At 45.6% G+C, this 20,403-nt stretch overlaps 1 protein-coding gene and 1 long non-coding RNA gene across 3 annotated transcripts in view; one reads left to right on the top strand and one right to left on the bottom strand.

The window, feature by feature from the left end:
- AKR1D1 (aldo-keto reductase family 1 member D1) overlaps positions 1–12,947 on the bottom strand; it is a 92,780-nt gene extending 79,833 nt beyond the window's left edge. Inside the window, exon 1 of one of the 2 annotated variants that reach the window (XM_053254836.1) lies at positions 12,648–12,947. In XM_053254836.1, the coding sequence (XP_053110811.1) occupies positions 12,648–12,743 (96 nt within the window). In that variant the 5' untranslated portion in view covers positions 12,744–12,947. The remainder of the gene's footprint in view (positions 1–12,647) is intronic. The other variant, XM_053254835.1, reaches the window with a different exon arrangement.
- A 60-nt stretch (positions 12,948–13,007) lies between these two features.
- LOC128326934 (uncharacterized) overlaps positions 13,008–20,403 on the top strand; it is a 39,090-nt gene continuing 31,694 nt past the window's right edge. The window contains exon 1 of the long non-coding RNA XR_008308343.1: positions 13,008–13,130. This is a non-coding gene — a long non-coding RNA (uncharacterized LOC128326934). The remainder of the gene's footprint in view (positions 13,131–20,403) is intronic.

The raw sequence follows: 20,403 nt of genomic DNA, 5'->3' as shown, positions 1-20,403 counted from the left end.
GCGTTGCTTTCTATTTAACTCTCTAGGCTTTTCTCTTTTATTTACTGGCTTGTGGACCTATAACCCCTAGTAGGGGAAGCATGGCAGTTCAGTCTCCATGTAGCAAAGCAAAACCAGTTTGGTGAGAAAGCAGCAAAGCAAGAGGTCTTGAGACAGTTCTTTAGTATTGAAGAACTACAAGGATTTATTCAAAGAAAAGGTTACAAACAAATGTGGAAAGGCCTGCAGCTTAATTTCAGCTGTAGCGCATGGCTGAAGAGAGAGACCAAAACAAACAGCCATCTCTGGTGAGACAAAATGGAGACTAACACTGGAAGAACAAAGAGGAGAGGAGTCCAGCACTTTTATCCATGACCCTAACCCCCCCCCCCAGTGGTCACTATGAGATATTGCAGCTGAGAGCTGATGCTGCCAGCGTCCTAACTCCAACAATAATATCTGTAAAAGTGGGAACTATCACCCCCTAGCACATAACACCAGACGGGTTGATACAGGAGTAGGTGGTCCTTAAGCTAACTAAGTCATAGGCTGTAAAACAGGCTTTGAAAAACGTCCTTTGGATCTAGAAGCCAACCTCAAAGTTTTGGAGCCGGACAACGAACGCTTGGAAAAAAATCACCAGACTCCATGTTAGGCATTGTGGAGGGGAGCATGAATGGGGTTATCTTTGTTCCCTTTGCAAGTAACATACTTAGAATAGAAACAGGGATGCCTGGGACAAATAAAGATTTGTTAAATATTTCTGCCTCTGAATGGCCTTGTCTAGGAGCCGCAATTAAACTTCTGGGTGCCATGGCTCCCTGGTGCCTGGGATTTGTCAAGCCATGCTACAAAGGGCTTTAAAAGATATAACTGGCATATATACACACTTGCACACCTAGTGCCTAAATATGCATGCATAAGTGTGCCTGGTGCTTTACAAAGCTACATGAGGACAAGTCCCTGCCTGTAGGAATCTACAACCTAAAATTTGACAGAGAAAAGACGGATAAGGGGGAGGGCAATTGGCAGGGATAAATATGCATTTGTTTCAGCTACATAAAGCCTAATGTAACCAAACTCAAGTATGGGGAGTTAGGGAGGAGAGCTGGCCTTGTGGTAGCGAGCATGCATTCTCCCCTTTGCTAAGCAGGGTCCATCTTGGTTTGCATTTGGATAGGTGACCACATGTGAGCATTGTAAGATATTCCCCTTAGGGAAGGGATTCTCAAACTTTTTGATACTATGACTTCCTAAAATAATATATAGGCTACATGACCCCCCACCCCCATGTTTCAAGCTACTGGCTGACATCTTGACTAATGATGTGTAGGCCAGAAAGAAGATGTCGAGGGTCAAGCAATGTGTTCCTGTCTAGCAGAGCATTCCCGGAGCGCAGGCAAGCTCTGAAAAGTATTTGCACTCTTGTACAAGGGTGGAAGACTGCCCACACTTCGGAAGCACAACAGACCAGCGCAGGGGTTAGTGCTTCATCTGCGTTAGGAACACACACACTTTGTTAGTCAGAATGTCAGCCATTGATTTGATAAGGTAAAGTTGTGCCATTGAGTCGGTGTTGACTCCTGGTGACCACAGAGCCATGTGGTTTTCTTTGGTAGAACACAGGAGGGGTTTACCATTGCCATCTCCCATGCAGTATGAGATGATGCCTTTCAGCAGCTTCCTAAATCACTGCTGCCCAATACAGGTGTTTCTTACAGTCTGGGAAACATACCAGCGGGGATTCGAACTGGCAACCTCTTGGCTTTGTGAGTAGCGGAGGAGCCAAGCATGGTTGGTTTCTGTCTCTGTCTGCCTCTCATCATCTCTGATGATCTCCACACTTTGGACATGTTGGGTAAGGCTGGTGGTGTTGGGTAAGGACTGGTGCCAGACTATTTTGCGCCCTAGGCAAGGCTAAGTACTTGCACACACACACACCCCAAAAAATCAACTTCGATTTTCAAAATCAGATGTTTTGTAGTGTTGAAAACAATGAACTGGTTCCCCCCCTCATATTTCTACTCATTATTCTGGTTTCTCACACTCTTAACACATTGACACTCTACACTCTGTGCCCCTCTGAGGTCTGTGCCTTACGCAGCTGCCTAGTTGGCCTAATGGTAGCACCATCCCTGGTACGGACCCTCTGCTCCTGACAGCTCCCTCCTTAGTTGGTTGGGATCCCCTAGGAGGTCGCAACCCCCAGTATGAGAACCCCTGCCTTAGGGGATGGGGCCATAGCTCAGTGGAACAACATCTGCTTGCATGCAGAAGGTCCCAGGATCACTCCTGGCATCTCCAGGTAGGGCTGGGAGAGACTTCTGCCTGCAACCCTGGAGGGTGACTGGCAGTCAGTAGACATTCTGAACTAGATGGCCCAATGCTCTGACTCATTAGGAGGCAGCTTCCTACGTTCCTAGGGGTAGCGGCAAAGGCTGCAAGGAAAAATATGGGTTTGGAGATTAAGGAAGCCCAAGAAGTGGCATCATTCAAATGTTCTGGGAGGCATTTTGGGTACTCCCCTACACAAAATGCTTCCTACCATCAGAAAAAAAAAAGACAAACAGCACAGCAGTTGGAGGACTGAGACCAGACCCTGATTTTTCTACATGCAGGGAAGGCTTTTTTTTGTTTTTAATGGAGGGGAAGCATTCAAAAATTTGCATCCCCACAATCTGCAGTCAGAGTAGTACAGCCTAACCAACTTCACAGGGTTGTTGTGAGGATAAATGTAACCACGTACACCACTCTGGACTCCTTGGAGGAGGAGTGGGATATAAAGGTGATAGATAGATAGATAGATAGATAGATAGATAGATAGATAGATAGATAGATAGATAGATAGATAGATATTCAATCACCTGATTCTGCTGCATACGATGGCCCAGCCTTCAGGTCCAAGTAAAAGTGGGTTAGGAGAAGGTTGTAGGCATTGGGTGTGCTTCCATAGGTTTTAAGGCAGCACAAAGAGGATCTGCTTCATTGCCCCGTGCATAACACCAAGGGGTATTCACTGATGTTTTGGCCTCCTCAGATGGTTGGTTTTGGCAGGGAGCTCAAGAAGCCCCAGGGATCTGGGTGCTGGAATGCGGGCTTTTGTTTCAAGAACATTCCTCGGAGAGCATCAGAGCCAGCCGCACAAGGTCCTGACCCTTGGCTGCATCTTTTATGTTTGCTCAGTGCAGCAGAGATTGACAGACAGGCAAAGTAAAACCTGAGAAGCAATGGTTAGGGAATCTCTCCATCACTTTCTGGCCCAAGTACTCTTGTGATCAACGGCATCTGTCTTGCACTTGGCTGGCGTCCAAGTTTCTAGGAACTTGGGCTAAAGCATAGAGGCTGTGGAAGCATTTTGATTATATCATGCCAGTGCTTCGTCAGCTGCACTGGCTCCCTGTCTGTCTCCAGCAGAGGCGTATCTAGGGAAAATAGCACCTATGGCAAGCACTGGAATTGCGTCCCCTGTCCAAACATCTAACACCCATCTTTCAGATAACTTTACCATAATATCAGCTCAAAAATACAAGTCAAACTCGTTAATCTTTTAATATTTCAAAAACTATTTAGCAGTGGACGTAGCCAGACCAAAAAATGCTGGAAAACTACAAATTTCAGTATGCTGGGGGCTCATGAAATACCCAAATACTATGTGGAGGTGTACTTGGAAAACTAAACAGAAGTGCCTGTCTAATTCTCTACTATGCATTATAGCATAGCTATTACATAAGTTTTAAAAATAAATGGAGAATTTGACTTTTCCCCGATACTCTGAAAATAACTAAAGGATATGCAGAGTAAACTGTGTCACTACTTAGAATATATTCTAGTATTTCAGAAAGACAGTTAAAATGAGAGAAAGAGAGCAAGAAACTCCCAGTGGGGACACTGATTCAGAGACAAACTAACCACTGATAGCCATATTATTAAGACATTACATTTAACTCACTTATGACAAGAAGCAAAGTAAGAGCAAATGAATACAATCCTAGCTCATAAGCTTCAGCTCAGTATTCACAAGCTTTGATTCTCTGTACTTAGTGCCAAACTAAATGTGTACAGTGACATTATAGATAGATAGATAGATAGATAGATAGATAGATAGATAGATAGATAGATTACATGTAGCCCCTTCGGGGTGCTTCCTAAAGGTCATGTGTGTGGGGTCAGCAAAGGTTCCCCCTCCCCCCACTGGCCTCTAGGGCCCCTCAGGGACCATTTGAACATGTGTGGTGGCCGTTTTTTAAAATATTTTTTAAAAATGGCCGTTGAAAACAAAATGGCCACTGTGCATGCTCAAATGGCCTCTGCAAGGCCTGGCATGGCCTAGGGCTTCACAGAGGCCATTTGAGCATGCTCAGTGGACATTTTGTTTTTGGCAGCCATTTTTATTTTATTTTTTAATTTTTAAGAATGGTGCCCCCCTTCAAGTGGCGCCCGGGGCACATGCCCTGCCTACCCTACCCTAGATACGCCCCTGGTCTCCAGACCCAATTCAAAGTGCTGGTTTTAACCTTTAAAGTCCTAAAGAGCTTGGGACCAGGTTACCTGAGAGAGTGCCCTGTCCCCTTATGTCTGATCTTAAGCTCTTCTGACTCAGACCTTAAGACCTTCTTCGGAGGCCCTGCTCCAAGTGCCCCTGCCAAATGAGGTGAGGTGGGTGGCTACTGAAGAGGGGGCCTTTTCGGTGGTGGCACCCTGTCTACAGAATAGTTTCTCCAGAGAGACTCGCCTGGCGTCGTCACTTTGTTCTTTCAGATGCCAGGTGAAGACCTTTCTGTTCATTCAGGCTTTTAAAAACTGGTTTTTAAAAGGTTTTTGGATGTTTTGCATTGTAATTTGTATTTTTAATTGTAATTTGTTTGTTTTGTGTTATGTGTTTTAATTGGATGTTCTTATTGTTGTGTTGTTGTGAGCCAGCCAGAGAACAATTTGTTATGGAGAGGCTAACAAATAAAGTGGTTTGTTTATTTATTATTATCAACATGAGCCACAGTCTAGTTCCTTCCAAATTTACAGTATTGCCGTTAAATCCAACCCTGACTAATGAGGCATGTGTGGCTGTCACACTAGACCAAAACTGTTGTGCTAGCTACTTGCACTAAGTCCATCAGGAGCTGGGGTCCTATACTAGTGTTGCACTACTGCAACCATGCTTGCACTTGTGCGATAGTGTGCAACTGTAGCACATCTCATTTGTTTTTAAGTGAACATTTGTTGTGCAATCAAGCGATTTCTCTTTTATTTAGCTCAGCTGGGCAATCTTGTTGTGTCATGAGCAAAGCAGCACTAGCACAAATACTTTGTTAGTCAGGATGTCAGCCAATGAGATGAAGCAGGCAAGTTGCAAGCCAGGAGAGAGAGAGAGAGAGAGAGAGAGAGAGAGCACTGGTCTTGTGGTAGCAAGCATGAATTGTTCCCTTTACTAGCAGGGTCTACCCTGGTTTGCATTTGAATGACAGACTACATGTATGAGCCCTGTAAGATATTCTAAGGGAAATGGGGCCGCTTTGGGAAGAGCACTTGCATGCAAAAGGTTCCAAGTTCCCTCCCTGGCATCTCTAAGATAGAGCTGAGAGAGACTCCTGCCTGCAGCCTTGGAGAAGCTGCTGCCAGACAATACTGGATAGACCAATGGTCTGACTCAGTATAAGGCAGCTTCCTATGTTTCTAACATATGGACCACCCCTGGGAACACTGCCTCTGAACTGGAGGTTTCATATATAGTCATGTGCCTCCATCCATGTATCCAATCCCCAGTGGTCTGACTTGGTATAAGGTAGCTTTCTATGTTCCTAAGAGGCCATCCATATTGAGGCCTTTGCAGATCACTGGGATTTTTGTGTGTATGTCTGTGCAATAATATGGACACATTGTTCATTGGACACAGAGAAGTCAGGCATCTTTCCTCAATGTGGCTCTCCTGTGGCTGTGAAGTCAAGATTTCCCAGCACTCAGACAAAAATGTTCCGTTGCTGGGGGGAAACTCTCTCTCTCTCTCTCTCCTAACTAGTATACCTTTTGCAATCATTTGTGCAACTTAGCTTATGATCAAGAGCATTATGGGTACCTATTGCCTTGTGTTGGAATGTTTGGGATGAGTAGGGTTAACCACCATTTTTACTACTCCTGCACTTCTAACAGCAGCCTGATACGCAGAAGATACATAGAAAGTTTAGCAGATGTAGCTCCCCACCACCACTAGACATGGTAATGGGAAAAGGCTCACCGGCTTAATTTCTGCAGATCATCAAGGGAGTACATTTTTATCCTGCCCTTCTTCCAAGGAACTCCAGGTGGCATATATGTGATTAGAGGCAGAAGAGAAGAAGAAAAGGTGGCAATGCGTGACAAGCAACACAACCTCCTTCATGCCATTTTGTGACTAAGTATTTATATTTTGGAGGGTTTTTACAAATAGAATAGAACAGAACTTTACTGATTAGTTGAACGACAATATCAAATGACCAAGTCTATAAGCAAATAAAACATAAACAAGGAAATTTAAACCTAAAAACAAGAACAGATTTACAGTATTAAAATTGAGGCTTTGGAACATGCTTCCTGCTGAAATAAGAGCCTCCCCATCCCTTACAAGTTTTAAAAAGGCAGTCAAGACACATTTGTTCACCTAGACCTTTAATTAGATATTGTTTTAATAGTGTTTTAATAGTTTTAACTTCTTAAATTTTAATTGTTGAAATGTTTTAATCTTTTTATTGGTTGTTTTTATTGTTTTGTTGTAAACTGCCCAGAGGCAGTATAAAAATGTGTTAAATAAATAAATAAATAAATAAAATGGAATAGATAACAGACCCAAACATAAATCCTTACCTTTTGGGGTCACCATGATACACTCCAAATATCATTCCTTTAATCATGAGGCCTTAACAGCGAAAGAGTCTACTTTTCCTTTCATTTTGTGTTTAAAAACCAACAACAACCAGAATCATACCCTAATTTTGGTATAAAGTTGACATTCAAGAGCACAGTGGGCCAGATCTTCCAAGGCAGCAGTAGGGACGTGCAAACAAGTTCAAAACTGAACCAGTTTGAAATTGAACCAGTTTGGTTCAAAGGCTTGGGGTCGAGCTGAACCACCTCCAGTTTGGCTTGACCCCGGACCAACCACCCCCCCGGCCCATTTTGGGGGTTCACGGATGAATTTTTAAAAAATTAAAAACTTACCTCCTCAGGGGTTTTCTCTGAGGTGGCAGGGGATCCACAGAGGTTCCCCCTCCCCCACCAGCCTTCCTGCCTTCAAGAATGGCCCCATTCAGCTGTTCTTTGGCCTTTTGGGGCCTTCCTCCCCACTGGCCAGGCCTCCAAGGTGGCCCCCACACCAGGGGGAAGACCTGAATGGGCCAAAGAACGGCCACTCTAGTGGAGCTGCCCTTGAAAACGATTCAGAAGCTTCAGCTGGTCCAGAATGCTGCCACAAGGATGCTCGTGGACACAAATCGCTTCACGATTGTTACACCCATCCTGTGGCAGCTTCATTGGTTACTGGTCCACTTCCAGGCTAGATTCAAGGCGCTGGTCTTGACCTTTAAAGCTCTACAGTAGGTTATTTCAATGCTAAACCCCTATACAGAGTTCCATAAATCTTAATGGTTAAAAGAAAGGGAAAAAAGGAACAATTAACACAGGGGATACATTAACATACAATAAGGTATATTATTTAATTATACTCTGTTAAAACCTGTATGTGGAAACCCTAAATAAATCATTGTCTCAAGTAAAAGAGCCACAACGGGGGGGGGGGGGGAGACCTCAAAAGGAGAGGAAAGGAGAGAGAGAAGGGGGGGAAACAAACTTAGGAAGAAAGAAAAGCAAGAGAGGGAAGATAATTCCATTATATTAAAAATATATCAGCAAAGAGAAATAAAATACTGATAGATACACCACTAAAAATATCGGGCTTTTCATTTATCCCAGCACAAAGACAGAAAGAAAGAAAAATTGGTAAACATCTCAGCTGACTCACATAACATAGGGTTAATATCAAATCTTAAAGCCAGTGTCCAAGGACACTCTCTCATTAAGGGGGAGACTGAACAGTGCCAGAACTTTTACATGCCTGGGAAGAAAGGGTTATCAAGTTTCTATACAGTAAAATTCCTTCAGTTAGAATTCTTCCGCGCAAATCTCACTGTAGCTACCTATCCAAGGACTAAGTAATTCTAATAAAACACACCCAAAAGACATATGCTAAAGCAAATAAACTTTTAAATAAGATTTAAATACATAAAAGATCCCTTTTTGTAAAATCATCTCCGACAGATTACGTGTAGGTTAAAGAACAAAATAAAATAAGTAATTGCTGTAGCCTCCAACATTTTAAAAGGATTCTTCAAAGCAAAACTAAAAGCTGATAGCATTTGAATGCTGAGCAATCTGGTCAAGTCCATAGAAAGATTCAAAAATAGAAAATAGTAGATAATAAGCAAAAGTTGACAGTAAAAGAAAACTGTAAATCTGACAAACTCACAGCCGTGCCGGGAAGTTCAAGGTGAAGTGGGGGAGGTTCACGAAGAAAGAGGGAAAAGGGAAAAAATCCCATACTAATCTCCAACAAATGCTGTGAGTAGTTTAAAGTTTAAGATTAAAATAAGAAATAAGTAATTGCTGGGATATCAGACATTTTTAAAAAAAAAAACTCTTCAGGGCAAAACTGAAAGCTGTTAGCATTGGAATGCTGAGATCTCCAGCAAAGTAAAGATAGCAAAAAAATAAGCAAAAGCTTTCAAAGAAAAAGAAGAAGAAAACCGTAGATCTGCCAAACTCACAGCCGTGGACATCTCAGAGATTTATTAGGAAAGATAAGATAAGAGAAATAGAGCAGGTCGTCTGTAATTAGGCGATGATAAGCCTCTCTTCATTCGGTCCGATGATCGCGGAAAGGTCTCTCCAGATGTTCATCTAGGGTTTTCCAGACTTTTTAGAGTCTGAAGACCCCCTAGACTCCCACCTCTAGGAGGAGGACCAAGCCCCGCACACATACCAAACTCCATCTAGCTGACGGAAGGTGATAAGACCAAATGATTGATGAAAGCCCCGACAGCTGGTTTAGTCAGGAGTCTTCGTTCCAGACGCCATTTTGCTATCTTTTTGGTTCTTTAGTTTTTCTAGTACTTAGTCTTTAACTTTTTATTAGTAACTTTAAATTTGATACTTTTTAAAAAAATGATAATTTTTTACCTGGTCTTTTAACTTGTTTAACTTTATTGATCTCTTATTTTACACTGTATCTATTTTATTAATGTTGTGAGCCTGCCCCGAGCAGTAGTGCACTGGAGGGGCAGGGTATAAATATTTTAAATAAATAAATAAATAAATAAATAAAGGAATCGCTTTTTTAAAAAAAATGAAGAGGACAGCACAGACTCCTGAGAGGAATCAAGGCCCTTAGTGCATACCTTTAAAGAAAAAGAAACACATGCATTTTATATGCATTAAAATACTAGCTCCCCAAAACACACACATTTCCTGTGGCCAGGATAACATTCTGAGTGACTGAACTTGAGTATAATGTTAAGAGTATAATAAATACTCGACTGTGGGGAGACATGATAGAGGTCTATAAAATCATGCATGGTGTAGTGAAAGTGGATACAGATAAATTCTTCTCCTCTCACATAACACTAGAACCAGGGGTCATCCCATGAAATTGATTGCCGGGAAATCTAGGGCCAATAAACGGAAGCACTTTTTCACATAATCAACTTGTGGATTTCTCTGCCACAAGATGTGATGACAGCCAACAACCTGGATGGCTTTAAGGGGGGTTTGGATAACTTCATGGAGGAGAGGTCTATCAATGGCTACTAGTCGGAGGGCTATAGGCAGGATGCCTCTGAGTACCAGTTGCAGGGGAGTAACACAGGAGAGAGGGCATGCCTTCAACTCCTGCCTGTAGGCTTCCAGCGGCATCTGGTGGGCCACTGTGCGAAACAGGATGCTGGACTAGATGGGCCTTGGGCCTGATCCAGCAGGGCTGTTCTTATGTAAATACTCTTATAATGTTAAGATTATAATAGTTTCTTGAGAATAAGGGTAAAAGTACAGACCCTGGGACTCTTTGTCAGGCCCAAAGTAATCTCCTTCTCCCTTTTTATTTTTCCCCCACATAGGAGTTCTGAAGAACTCAAAAGCTTGCTGACCTCTTTGAGGCATTTTAATTGTTCCTAATCAGATCATCTTACTTGGATGTTTGAATTTTTGTTCAAATCAGGACTTTTTAAATGGAAAATTCAGAACTGCACAACAGTATGTGTGTGTAATTTGTGCACATAGCATGTGCTGCTACCACACACACCTGTGCATTTCCTGGGAAGTTTTTCACACCCAGCTTTTAGTTTGCATCTCCTCCAGAATGGGTTGGTGGTGGTCATTATTCCCACTAACAGGGATTCCCAGATGTTGTTGACTACAACTCCCAGAATCCCCAGCTATTGCTTGGTGATTGTGGGAGTTGTAGTTAACAACATCTGAGAGTTAGAGGGAACACTGGAGGGGGTGCGTTCACATATCAGCCACATTTACCCCGAAGTCCCTGTGAGCTATCAGGGAGCACTTCACACACAATTTGGGTTTTCTATTGCATATTAGAGCCTGGTTTATATCCGGGTTAAAAACATCCACTTTTTGCATTGATTTTTTAGAGCAACTTCGAACTTGCGAAGCCTGCTGCCTGGGAAAGCTTCTGGTCTGGTCAAACACATCCTTGTTTGCCTAGAATCCCATTCTAGGACATTTAGAAGCCTATACAGAGTGGGAGAAATTCTTCAGGACTGGAAATTCAATGACACTGTTGTGAAAGAGTGTTATATTCAAGACTCTGTAGAGAATAGCTATGGGAAACATCTTTGGAAGGGAGAGGAGAAATAGGCACACTTCATCAGAGTTTGGGTTCTAGTGGAGTCTGGACTGGAGTCCATATTCCACTTTTCTCATTGTTAGGTCCTTTCTACATCTTCTAACATAATAGAACTTTTGAACTGCACACATTATTATATTACTGCATTTCCCCCCATTTGGGGTGGCGGCTGCACATTTTGTGTTTGGTTGCACATTTTTAAAGGCCCTAGTTTTTTTAAAAAAAAAGTGGTCTCCAGTACCTTTCCAGATGACAGACATCATGCCGATATGCATGGCTACAAGTCCTCAGAACTGGGAATTTGACAACACTATTGTGAAAGAGTGTTATATTCAAGGCTTTGTGGAGAGTATCAGTGGAGTCTGTGGGTGGATTCACCCATGGGGTGGATTCACACATGCATGTTCACTAATTTATTTCTTATATTATTATGATTTATTCAATTTCTATCAATTCAATCTTCTACTAAAAAGCTGCTTGCATGAGTGAACTGGCCATCACAGATCAGACACCACAGACAAAACTTTCCTAGCATCAGAGATGCAAAGCTTTCAGTGGAGCCAGTTAGATCAGCTACCAGACATCAAGTGCTGAGTCAGCAACGGACAAGAAATCCAGGGATGTTCAAAGATGCAAGCTGGCCTTAAGTTTCAACCATGCAGAACTGAATCATCTCAGTTGTCTAGACAAGACAATAGCCCGTACCAGAGAACACCACAATTGCACTACTCATGCATGGCAATACATGAAAGAGCTACCAAAAGGAAATCCCTCCTTTCGAGAAACATCCTGAAACAGAATGAAAAATGCACAGCCCATTCCTAGGTGTGCTTATTCAAAAGCCAGCCACATTTTGTTCAATGGGGCTTCCTTCCAAGAAAGTGTATTTAGGATTAGAGTCTTAGAGGAGGGTTATTAACTGTTATTAAAGACCACACAATAACCTTTTTGAAGCACAGATGAACTAATACCTTGCAGATATGAGAGTGCATCTATTTTCCCAAGGAAATCCAAAAGGATCTATTTCCCAAAGGATAACAGACAGTAGGCAGACACACTCCTGGAAAGGTGCCAGTACTGAAAAGCAGAGATGGTATACCCCACACACATGCACTCCACTGCAGGATTCCCCTTTACAACACGATTACTAGATACTCCTAAGAACATCATAAACTAATTCTGCAAAACTTTTCCCAACCTCACTTTCAGCATCGTTGTAAGTAAGCCATGCACTTGTAGGACCGACAATATCTGGCCACAGCTGAGCAGAATACTTAGAAATCCATGGAATTCTATGGGCAAGGGATAAAGCATATACTTTCACACCCAAGGGTGCTTAAAACTGCAGCCCTATCCACATTACTCAGAAGTAAATCCCACCGCAGCCTGCTTATTCTCCAGTAAGCATGTAAAAAGGACTTCTCCAGCTTTGCTAGGGAACAAAGTTCCATTGAACTCTATGATACAGGCAGAGGCTCATCCTGCGAAACCACACTTGCCGGTATGTTCACTCATGCTCATTGGGTTTTGTGAAAGAAGAACTACAAAGACGGTCTAGACAAGCTCCGTTTGACTGCTAAGGGGGGGCGACAGTCCTGCATGCATTTAAAGCCCCAGTGAAGTCAGTTGGGTGCATTTCTGAAGGAATCCGCCGCTGTTGGATCGCCTTGCACGTGAAGCGTGCTTCCAAAGTGGGGTGCGCGGGAAAAGACACTAGATTTAAGAAAGAAAGGCATACCAGCGAAGCCCTGTATTTATGATTGATCAGAAAGAGAAGTAAGCAACTTACTTTTTGGGGATCAGAATAGGTACCAAGTCCAATCACGGGGATACTGTTCCCATCATTCAGCGGCAAGCGGTGGTTCTCCGCCGTGAGATTAATCATGATGCAAAAAAGAGCAACTTGATTTTTCAACCTTCCCGCAGCACCAGGCTCCTCGGAGAGGGAAAGAGCGAGCGAGCGTGGTCTTTGTGTGAACGAGCGTGCTAAAGGCTGCTGCCTCTCCTAGCAGCAGAGGGCGCAAGAGAGCAGCGAATAGCTGGCCGTCCTCTACCACTCGCAACCTGCCCAGGTCTAGTGATCAGCTCGCCATCTGTTAAATATAAGCCGCGGGTGGCTTTTGCGTTTCGTCACAGGAAATCACTGGCTGGACGAGCTGTCTCCAGGCGGTAGGCTAGACTCGCCTACTGCATCGTCTGTAGAGGGTAAATTGCTTTGGGTTGCGGCAAGCGCGGGACTACAAAGTGACTGGGAGCATGATTACATGAAGAGGTAGGCGTGAGGTTGGAGGCTCATCCCTGTCTTAGGGCTTTGGAATTCTCTGCCACAGGATGTGGTGATGGCCACTCGCTTGGATGGCTTTAAAGGGGCTTGGACAAATCCATGGAGAACAGGTCTCTCGGTGGCTACAGGCCACCTCCAGCCTCTGAATACCGCTTGCAGGGGAGCAACGGCAAGAGAGAGGGCGTGCCCGCACCTCTTGCCTGTGAGCTTCTCAGAGGCATCTGGTGGGCCGCCGCCGCTGCTGTGCGGAACGGGATGCAGAACTAGATGGGCCTTGGCCCTGATCCAACAGGGCTGTCCTCTCAAAGGAAGTCCCTTTGATTTCCATGAGATCTTTACATCAAAGAAAGTTTGCATAAGATAGATCTTCACCTTAGGGTGTTTGCAGAGATGGTCATGGTCATGGGACTCCTCTCTCTTTAGTGCATGCATGAGAAGAATAGAAAATATGTGCATGAGATGCCAGCGTGGTGTAATGGATAGAATGCTGGATTAGGACCAGAGAGAATGGAGTTCCAATCCCATTTAGCTGTGAAACTCTAAACAGAGTGGGTGACTCTGAGCCTTTGCTCTCAGCTTCATCTACCCCACAGGGCTGTTGTGAAGATAAACAGAACCAGGCACACCGCTCGGGGCTCCTGAGAGGAAAATTGGGAGATGAATGTCAAAATAAAGCTTGGCAGATGCTTCTCTTAATTCTCCTCTCAGTAGCTGACTTGTTTAGAAGTCAAAGATTTATGGAGCTGAAGGGGTTTTGGTGGCTATCTAGTCCAGCCTCCTGCTTGGTGCAAGAAGTCCAGAGACTGAGCACTGAGCATTCCCCACCCCATCGCGATGGCTGTCCAGCCTCTGCTTGAAGGCCTTCAGCGAGGAAGAGCCCACTATCAGTACCCTGGGTAACTGGTTTCATTGTCAAACAGGTGGTGTTGTAAAAATTTATCCTAATGTTCAGCTGAAATCTATCCTTCTGTAAATGTACCCTCCCATTAGACATCAGAGGTAGGGTGCAGATTCCCCACTAAATGTTTGAGCCCCCCCTCCCATTTTACTTAACTCTTCCCCAGACCCATAGCTGGGGGTGGGGCTGTCCCCCCTAAATGCTTTGCAAATAAGTGTGTGTCTCAGAAGCTGTCTGTGGCCCCCTACTTTTTTGTGCCCCCCTGAACTTTTAGAGCTGCTACAGGCCTGCGCCCTACCACCAAACCTAATAATCTGTATCTTCAATCCCCCAAACATATCCCCACTCACCCACAAAGTTTCTTTCCTCTCCCCCTCCCTCAAATTAGGTGTTGCTCCTCAGGCTTTCCCTCTGCATTTTTGCAACAAAGAAGATATCCTCACAGGCCTTCACTTTGCAGCAGTGAAGGCCTGTGAAGATACAGTAAGCAACACAGAGCTGAAGAGAGCTGACTTGTGAGAGGACAGGGGAAAGGGCTTATTAAGTGTTAAAGCTGGAAAAGGAAAAGAAATTGCCGCTAAGGTGAGGAAGCAGAAGCTCTCCGGCTGTTGTTTAACTACTACTCCCTTCATCCTCAGCCACAATAACCTCTGGCAGGGGGTGATGGGAGTTGTAATCTAACAACAGCTGGAGAACCTTGGGTTGCCCACCCCTGGGAGGGAAGGAAGGAAGAGGTGATGTCGGGTGGAAGCAGGAAGGAGAAAGTCGTCAGGAAAGTTCCAGGAATCTCATGGCTTCTCAACTTCAACCCTTCAGCTGTTGATGGACTACAACTCCCATCACCCCCAGACACAGGGGGCAATAGTCTGGGATGATGGGAGTTGTAGTGCAGTAGCAGCTTGAGGGGCAGAGTTGTGCCACCCTGTTTCAGAGGGTGACGCAGAGAAGGCTTCAGCCCGATACGAGGGTTGCAGAGCAAAGGTCTGTCCAAGGCAGGCCTGCTCAACTTAGGCCCCCCAGCTGTTTTTGGACTACAGCTCCCTTAATCTCTAGCCATAGTAGCCAATAGCCAGGGATTATGGGAGTTGTAGGCCAGCATCTGCAGGAGGGCCAAAGTTGAGCCGGCCTGGTCCAAGGCAACCGTTTCTGGAGGAAACTGCCTGCTCGACAAGCATGGGCGTAACGATAGGGGGGCAGGGGGGCACGTGCCCCGGGCGCCATCACTGTGAGTCATGTGGGGGGCGCCGCCATGACCCCGCCGATTCCCCCCCCAAAAAAAATTTTCAAATTTTTTTAAAACAAAAAACAAATTTCTGCAGTCAAGGGAGTGCGTTCCCGCCACGAGCGCCGCGGTCCGGTCCCTTCCACGCCCGCGCCCCCCATGATTGCTTTGCAAATTGCTGGCCTGCTGGCTTCGCGGCGGGCGCCTTTCTCACTGCTATGCTGCCCTTGGCCGAGGCTCGCTCTGTCTTGAAGAAGTTCAGGCCAGAGGCCCTCTAGTGGCTTGCATGCAGGGCGCACGCACGCGCAACTCGGCCGGCATGCCGAGTCGCGCTGCGCATGCGTATGAGTGCGTCTCCGTCCTGACTCCTCCCAGCTCGTTCGCCTGTGCACCGTGCACGTGGCGCCATTGAGTACGGAGAACAGAGACAGAGAGGAGAGAGCCGAGCGTTGTTGCTGGGGCTGGCTGGGGGCCTGGGGCTGCAAGCAGGGCAGGCGCACTCGCAGGCAGGAGCAGGACACAGACACCCAGCAGGGTGGGTGGTCAGTCAGTCACAACAAGGTGTGAAGCGTGGTGGTCACAAACAACAAGGTGTGTGTGTTTTTTCTCTTCGAATCGTCAATCCCCGATTCCCGTTCTGTGCAGTGCCACAGCGCCAGTTTTCCTTCCTGCCCGGGGGCCGTGTGTGGCTTTGTTTGGTGCGGTGTGGGAGAGAAAGTTCTCTCGAGGGCTCCAGCCCCAGCTCTGTTTTGAAATCGGCAAATTCCGGGTGCCTGAAATGCTCGCGCGCGCGCTTCCGCCCTGCTTTTTTGTTGCTGCCCTCGTGTAAGTTTTGATTTCCGAGGAGAGTCTGATCTGAACGCCCTCCTTCCTCCCCGCTCCGTCGGGGGTTGCTGTGGCGGCAGGGAGAGGGCGGGGTGAGAAGCAGCGCCACTGCCAGTGCCAGCCTTGGGAGCGACACAGGACGCCCCTCCGGCCGACACCGTCAAGCAAAGGCTGCCGGCCAGAGGAGCCAGGCAAAGGCCACCCACTCTGCTGCTCCAAACCGACCCTGCCTGGCTTGGTGCATCTCAGTGGCAGTGGTGGTCGGTCGCGGCTTGGGTTTGTTGTTGGTTTTTTTGGTTGTTTTTTTAAGGTGGTTCTCAATGCTGGCAAAGGAGCAAAATGATTGGCTCCCGATTTGAGTTCTGTTCGGAAAACTGTTGTTGGAGTGAAAATCGTTGGACTGAATGCTTGGCTATTCGGTGGGAAAGGGCGTGTGTTTGCATTCACTCCAGGAGAGCGTTTGGGAATTTTAGGCACCACCGGGGTCTGATGCTCTAAAAACTGTTCTCCTTTCGAAATTTCATTCTCCCCCCCACCCGAATCACAAGTGATCGATCCAAAACCTAGATATCCCCCCTCCTTGCTCCACCCTTTAACATTTGGATTAGGTCCACTAAAGTGAGAATGTGAAAGCGGGGTGGGTTTGGAAACAGGGGGAATAAGCATAAACTGAAGATGACAAAAGAGTAAATATGTATAGTGTAACCGGGCTGGAACTTGAACACAACGTCCATCGCATGCAAACAAGGCTGTTCACCCAGTGGCGTAACTAGGGAAAACGGCACCCAGGGCAAGCACTGAAATTGCGCCCCCCCCCCGGCCGCCCACCCAACATACATCTGACTGACACGTAATCTACTCTTCCACCAGTGCCTGCCTATGCTCACATTCTGCCTGGTACAGAAAGTGATCACATTTCATTTGCAGCCATGGAAGTGTGTTTTATTCTTGCTTTTTGCACAACTCTGTGAGCCTGCCACATGAGTTTCTGTGGAGATGCTGCTTGCTTCAATATATAGCACGTTAATCACCTTAAAAAATTAAGAAGAGAATTGTGGATGGCGTTATAAACCACAAAACATGGAACTGCGTTTTTGGCAGGGATAAACCTAGTGCTTTGTAAACACGGGATTAATCTTCAGTTTGGCAGCAGTTAAAGGAGTCCACGGTCAGATACAAAGCAGTGGGAATGCTATGAACCAACACCACATCCAAGTTTGTATGCTGTGTTAATTAAACTTTCATGAAACTTCTTTTGCCACTTTGATGTTGAAATAGAGCAGTAAGGCAGGTAGAATCATGAGGTAGCCAAGTTGCTGGGTGATCTTGGGCTTGTCATGATCTCTCAGCCTAACCTACATTACAGGTTTGTTGTGAGAACAAAGCAGGAAGATTATGCAGGTTGCTCTGAACTTGGAAGAGAACAAATATAATCGATAATGTAATCAACAAGCATCAAATAAATTGGGGCTTCTTCTTGCTGAGCCAAATTGTCTATCTAAATGAGATAATCTGCTTATAAACTCCCTTGTGAATAGTCCTACGCAAAGATTCATTGTTGCTGTTTTTAAATTATGTCATTTGCACATATTTCACACATCCAAACACAATCACTTACAGGGACATACATTGGGGAAGAGAAATTGCATCCAGTTGTAATACATCTCTGGATATTTTTATACTGCTTTTCAACAAAGTTCTCAAAGCACTTTACACAGAAAAAATAAATATAAATAAATAAAATAGTTCCCTGTCTAGAAAGGGCTCACAATCTAAAAAAGAACATAAAGCATTGGCAGGCACCAGCAACAACCACTGCAAGGAAGGATGTTGTGCAGCGTTTGAATAGGGACACTGCTCTCCCCTTGTAAATATAAAAGAATAACCACTTTAAAAGGTACCACTTTGCTCAGTTAGCATATATACACACCAATAAACATATTCTCTCACGTACACATTGCTCAGAGTCAGACATCACTGAAAATCAAAGTGGAACTTCTTACATGCTCGTTCCTTAGACACAACACTGACACCTTGTTAAGATTCCTCAAGGCAACTGCGGGGGTGGAGCGTCTGCCTTTCCAAAGCTCCTCCCTCTCCACTCTCGGCACAATTTGTGCCTTTTATTTAATTGATTAGATCTGTGTGCTGCTGTGATTTGAGGAGGGGTAGATCAAAACGAGCAGCAGCCCCACCCTTACCCCCTTCCCGGGTTACAGACAGCTGCTCTTTATGAAAACATGAAAGCGATGTCGTTTTAAACGTCACTAGTTAGTGGCTTTTTTTACCTGATGTGAGACCGTGTACCCTACCAGCCTTTCGGACAAATTGCAGGCAGAATTTTGAAACATAGGATTTGGGATAATTCTCTTGGAATATCTGAAAGCGGGTCTTTCCCCTCCCTCCCTCTTTTGCCAGCCTTTAAAGTCTTTTTCTCTGTCAGAACAGAGGGCACCACCTGTGGCTTGGGTTCTCTTGATTACTCTTAGAGGCTTTTGAAAAATAAAGCATCGCCAATGGAGATGAAAATGAAAAATAGAGGAATAACAGCCGATCCACAGGGCATTTGAATCTGCTTTTAGACCAGTTTAGTGTGATTAAATTAAAGTCATGCTAGCAACCTAAATTTCAATTTAACAGACTTATGGATTGCAGTGCGATCATCGCACCCATCTTAAATCTGAATGCGATAATAAGACACGCATTGAAAATCCGGATAGAGGTACTGTGATGTTTCTTTCTGCGTATGAACTGTTGCGGAGGGCTGGGGAGGGAGGGGAACGAACGAGCGGAATGAGGTTCAGGCAGAGGCTGCTTACTTTTAAAGGGCAAGAGCCCCTTTCAGGCATCATATTATACAAGGTGGTGGTTGTTTTTTTGAGAATGAGAGGGAAGGCGCAGGGGCGGCACTCAGAAAGGACGCGGGTGTCTCTTGGCCAAACAACCAAGCAAGCGCCCCTCCTATGCTTTTTCCGACCAGAGCACCCTCTCTCCAGCCAGCCCCGCGGAGGACTTTGCAAAGCGTGAGCGGCTCAGGACACACACAACACACACACAGACGCTGGCCAAAGGCAGCGGCAGTGCTCCGCCCAAGAAACAGCGCGGGAGGCCCTACGCCTCCAGCCGCACCCTGAAGCCTGAACTTTCATTGCAAAGGGACTCTTTGCTCAGTGAAGAGGATGACAGGGGCTTACTTTCGAACAAACATGCGGAAGAGCGGGTTTTAAGGCATACATATTGTTTGCACGTAGTGGGTAAAACAAGTTAAAGCTCCTCCCTCTCCACTCTAGTGACTTGGCCAACCCCCTCGCTTCTTCTCCCCTCAGGGTTAACACCAAAGTTTCCTCATTAAGGAAGCACCATCAGAAGCAATTATTGCTTTAATTACCTGCTGTGCTGTCGGCGCCAGCCGGGGAGGTTGTAAAGTGCACTAAAATATTTTGTTGTAATGAAGTGCCAACCCCGCGGCGGGGACTGGACTTATAAGGCTCCAGATGGTATCTTTACCGCCGTGAAAACCCGCTGATTCTAAAAGGGCCTTCGGGAAGTGGGCGGGCCATTCAGGGGAGGGGCGGCTCTAGCCGATGGGAGACCTCAAGGAAGTGGTGTAAGAGCCTTGGAGGAGAGCCAGGCAGGCTGGAGTGCGGGGCGGGGCGGGGCGGTGGTGGCGCGAAACGGGTCCAAGGCCAGCAAAGCAATGGGGGGGGCGCCGATGCGCTTCCTGGACTGCTGCTGCTGAGCTGGCTGGAGAATTTTTTATTAAAATTTTTAAAAAAAAAATTGGGGGGGGATCGGCGGGGGTCATGGCGGCGCCCCCCACGTGACCTGCAAAGATGGCGCCGGGGGCACATGCCCCCCCTGCCCCCCCTATCGTTACGCCTCTGTGTTCACCCGCCCGCCCGCCCCCTTCTGTTTAGCTAAGGTGGAAAATCCAGAGGGGTTTGGAGACTTTTGAGCTGGTTCTGGATGTTTTCTAACAATGCCCTAGATCTTTTTTTTTTGTCTCTCTTTTCAGAGAAGGTAAAAGATATGAGGAATGTCAGAGGGGGGAAAAACAGTTTTTCATTTTGGGAAGCAGATATGCCCAGGACTGGGGAGAAGCTTTTCAGTTTCTGTTTTCCGGTGTTGTTTTGGGTGCTATTGCATGTGTCTTTTGCCAGTATTGTCACTTTCTTTTGATGACCGAAACTGCCTCCGTGGTTTTCCAGTTTAAAGAAGTGGCGGTGGGGTTATTCTGGAACAAGTGGTCAAGTGATGTATGGATTGTACCATTAAACTCTCCAGAACAGGCTAAGGTGTATGCTTTGGGAGTTTAT

This window comes from Hemicordylus capensis, chromosome 5, assembly GCF_027244095.1.
Source record: "Hemicordylus capensis ecotype Gifberg chromosome 5, rHemCap1.1.pri, whole genome shotgun sequence".
NCBI classification, from domain to species: domain Eukaryota; kingdom Metazoa; phylum Chordata; class Lepidosauria; order Squamata; family Cordylidae; genus Hemicordylus; species Hemicordylus capensis.
The sequence above is the reverse complement of the archived record's forward strand: the minus strand, read 5'-3'. Positions and strand labels throughout refer to the sequence as shown.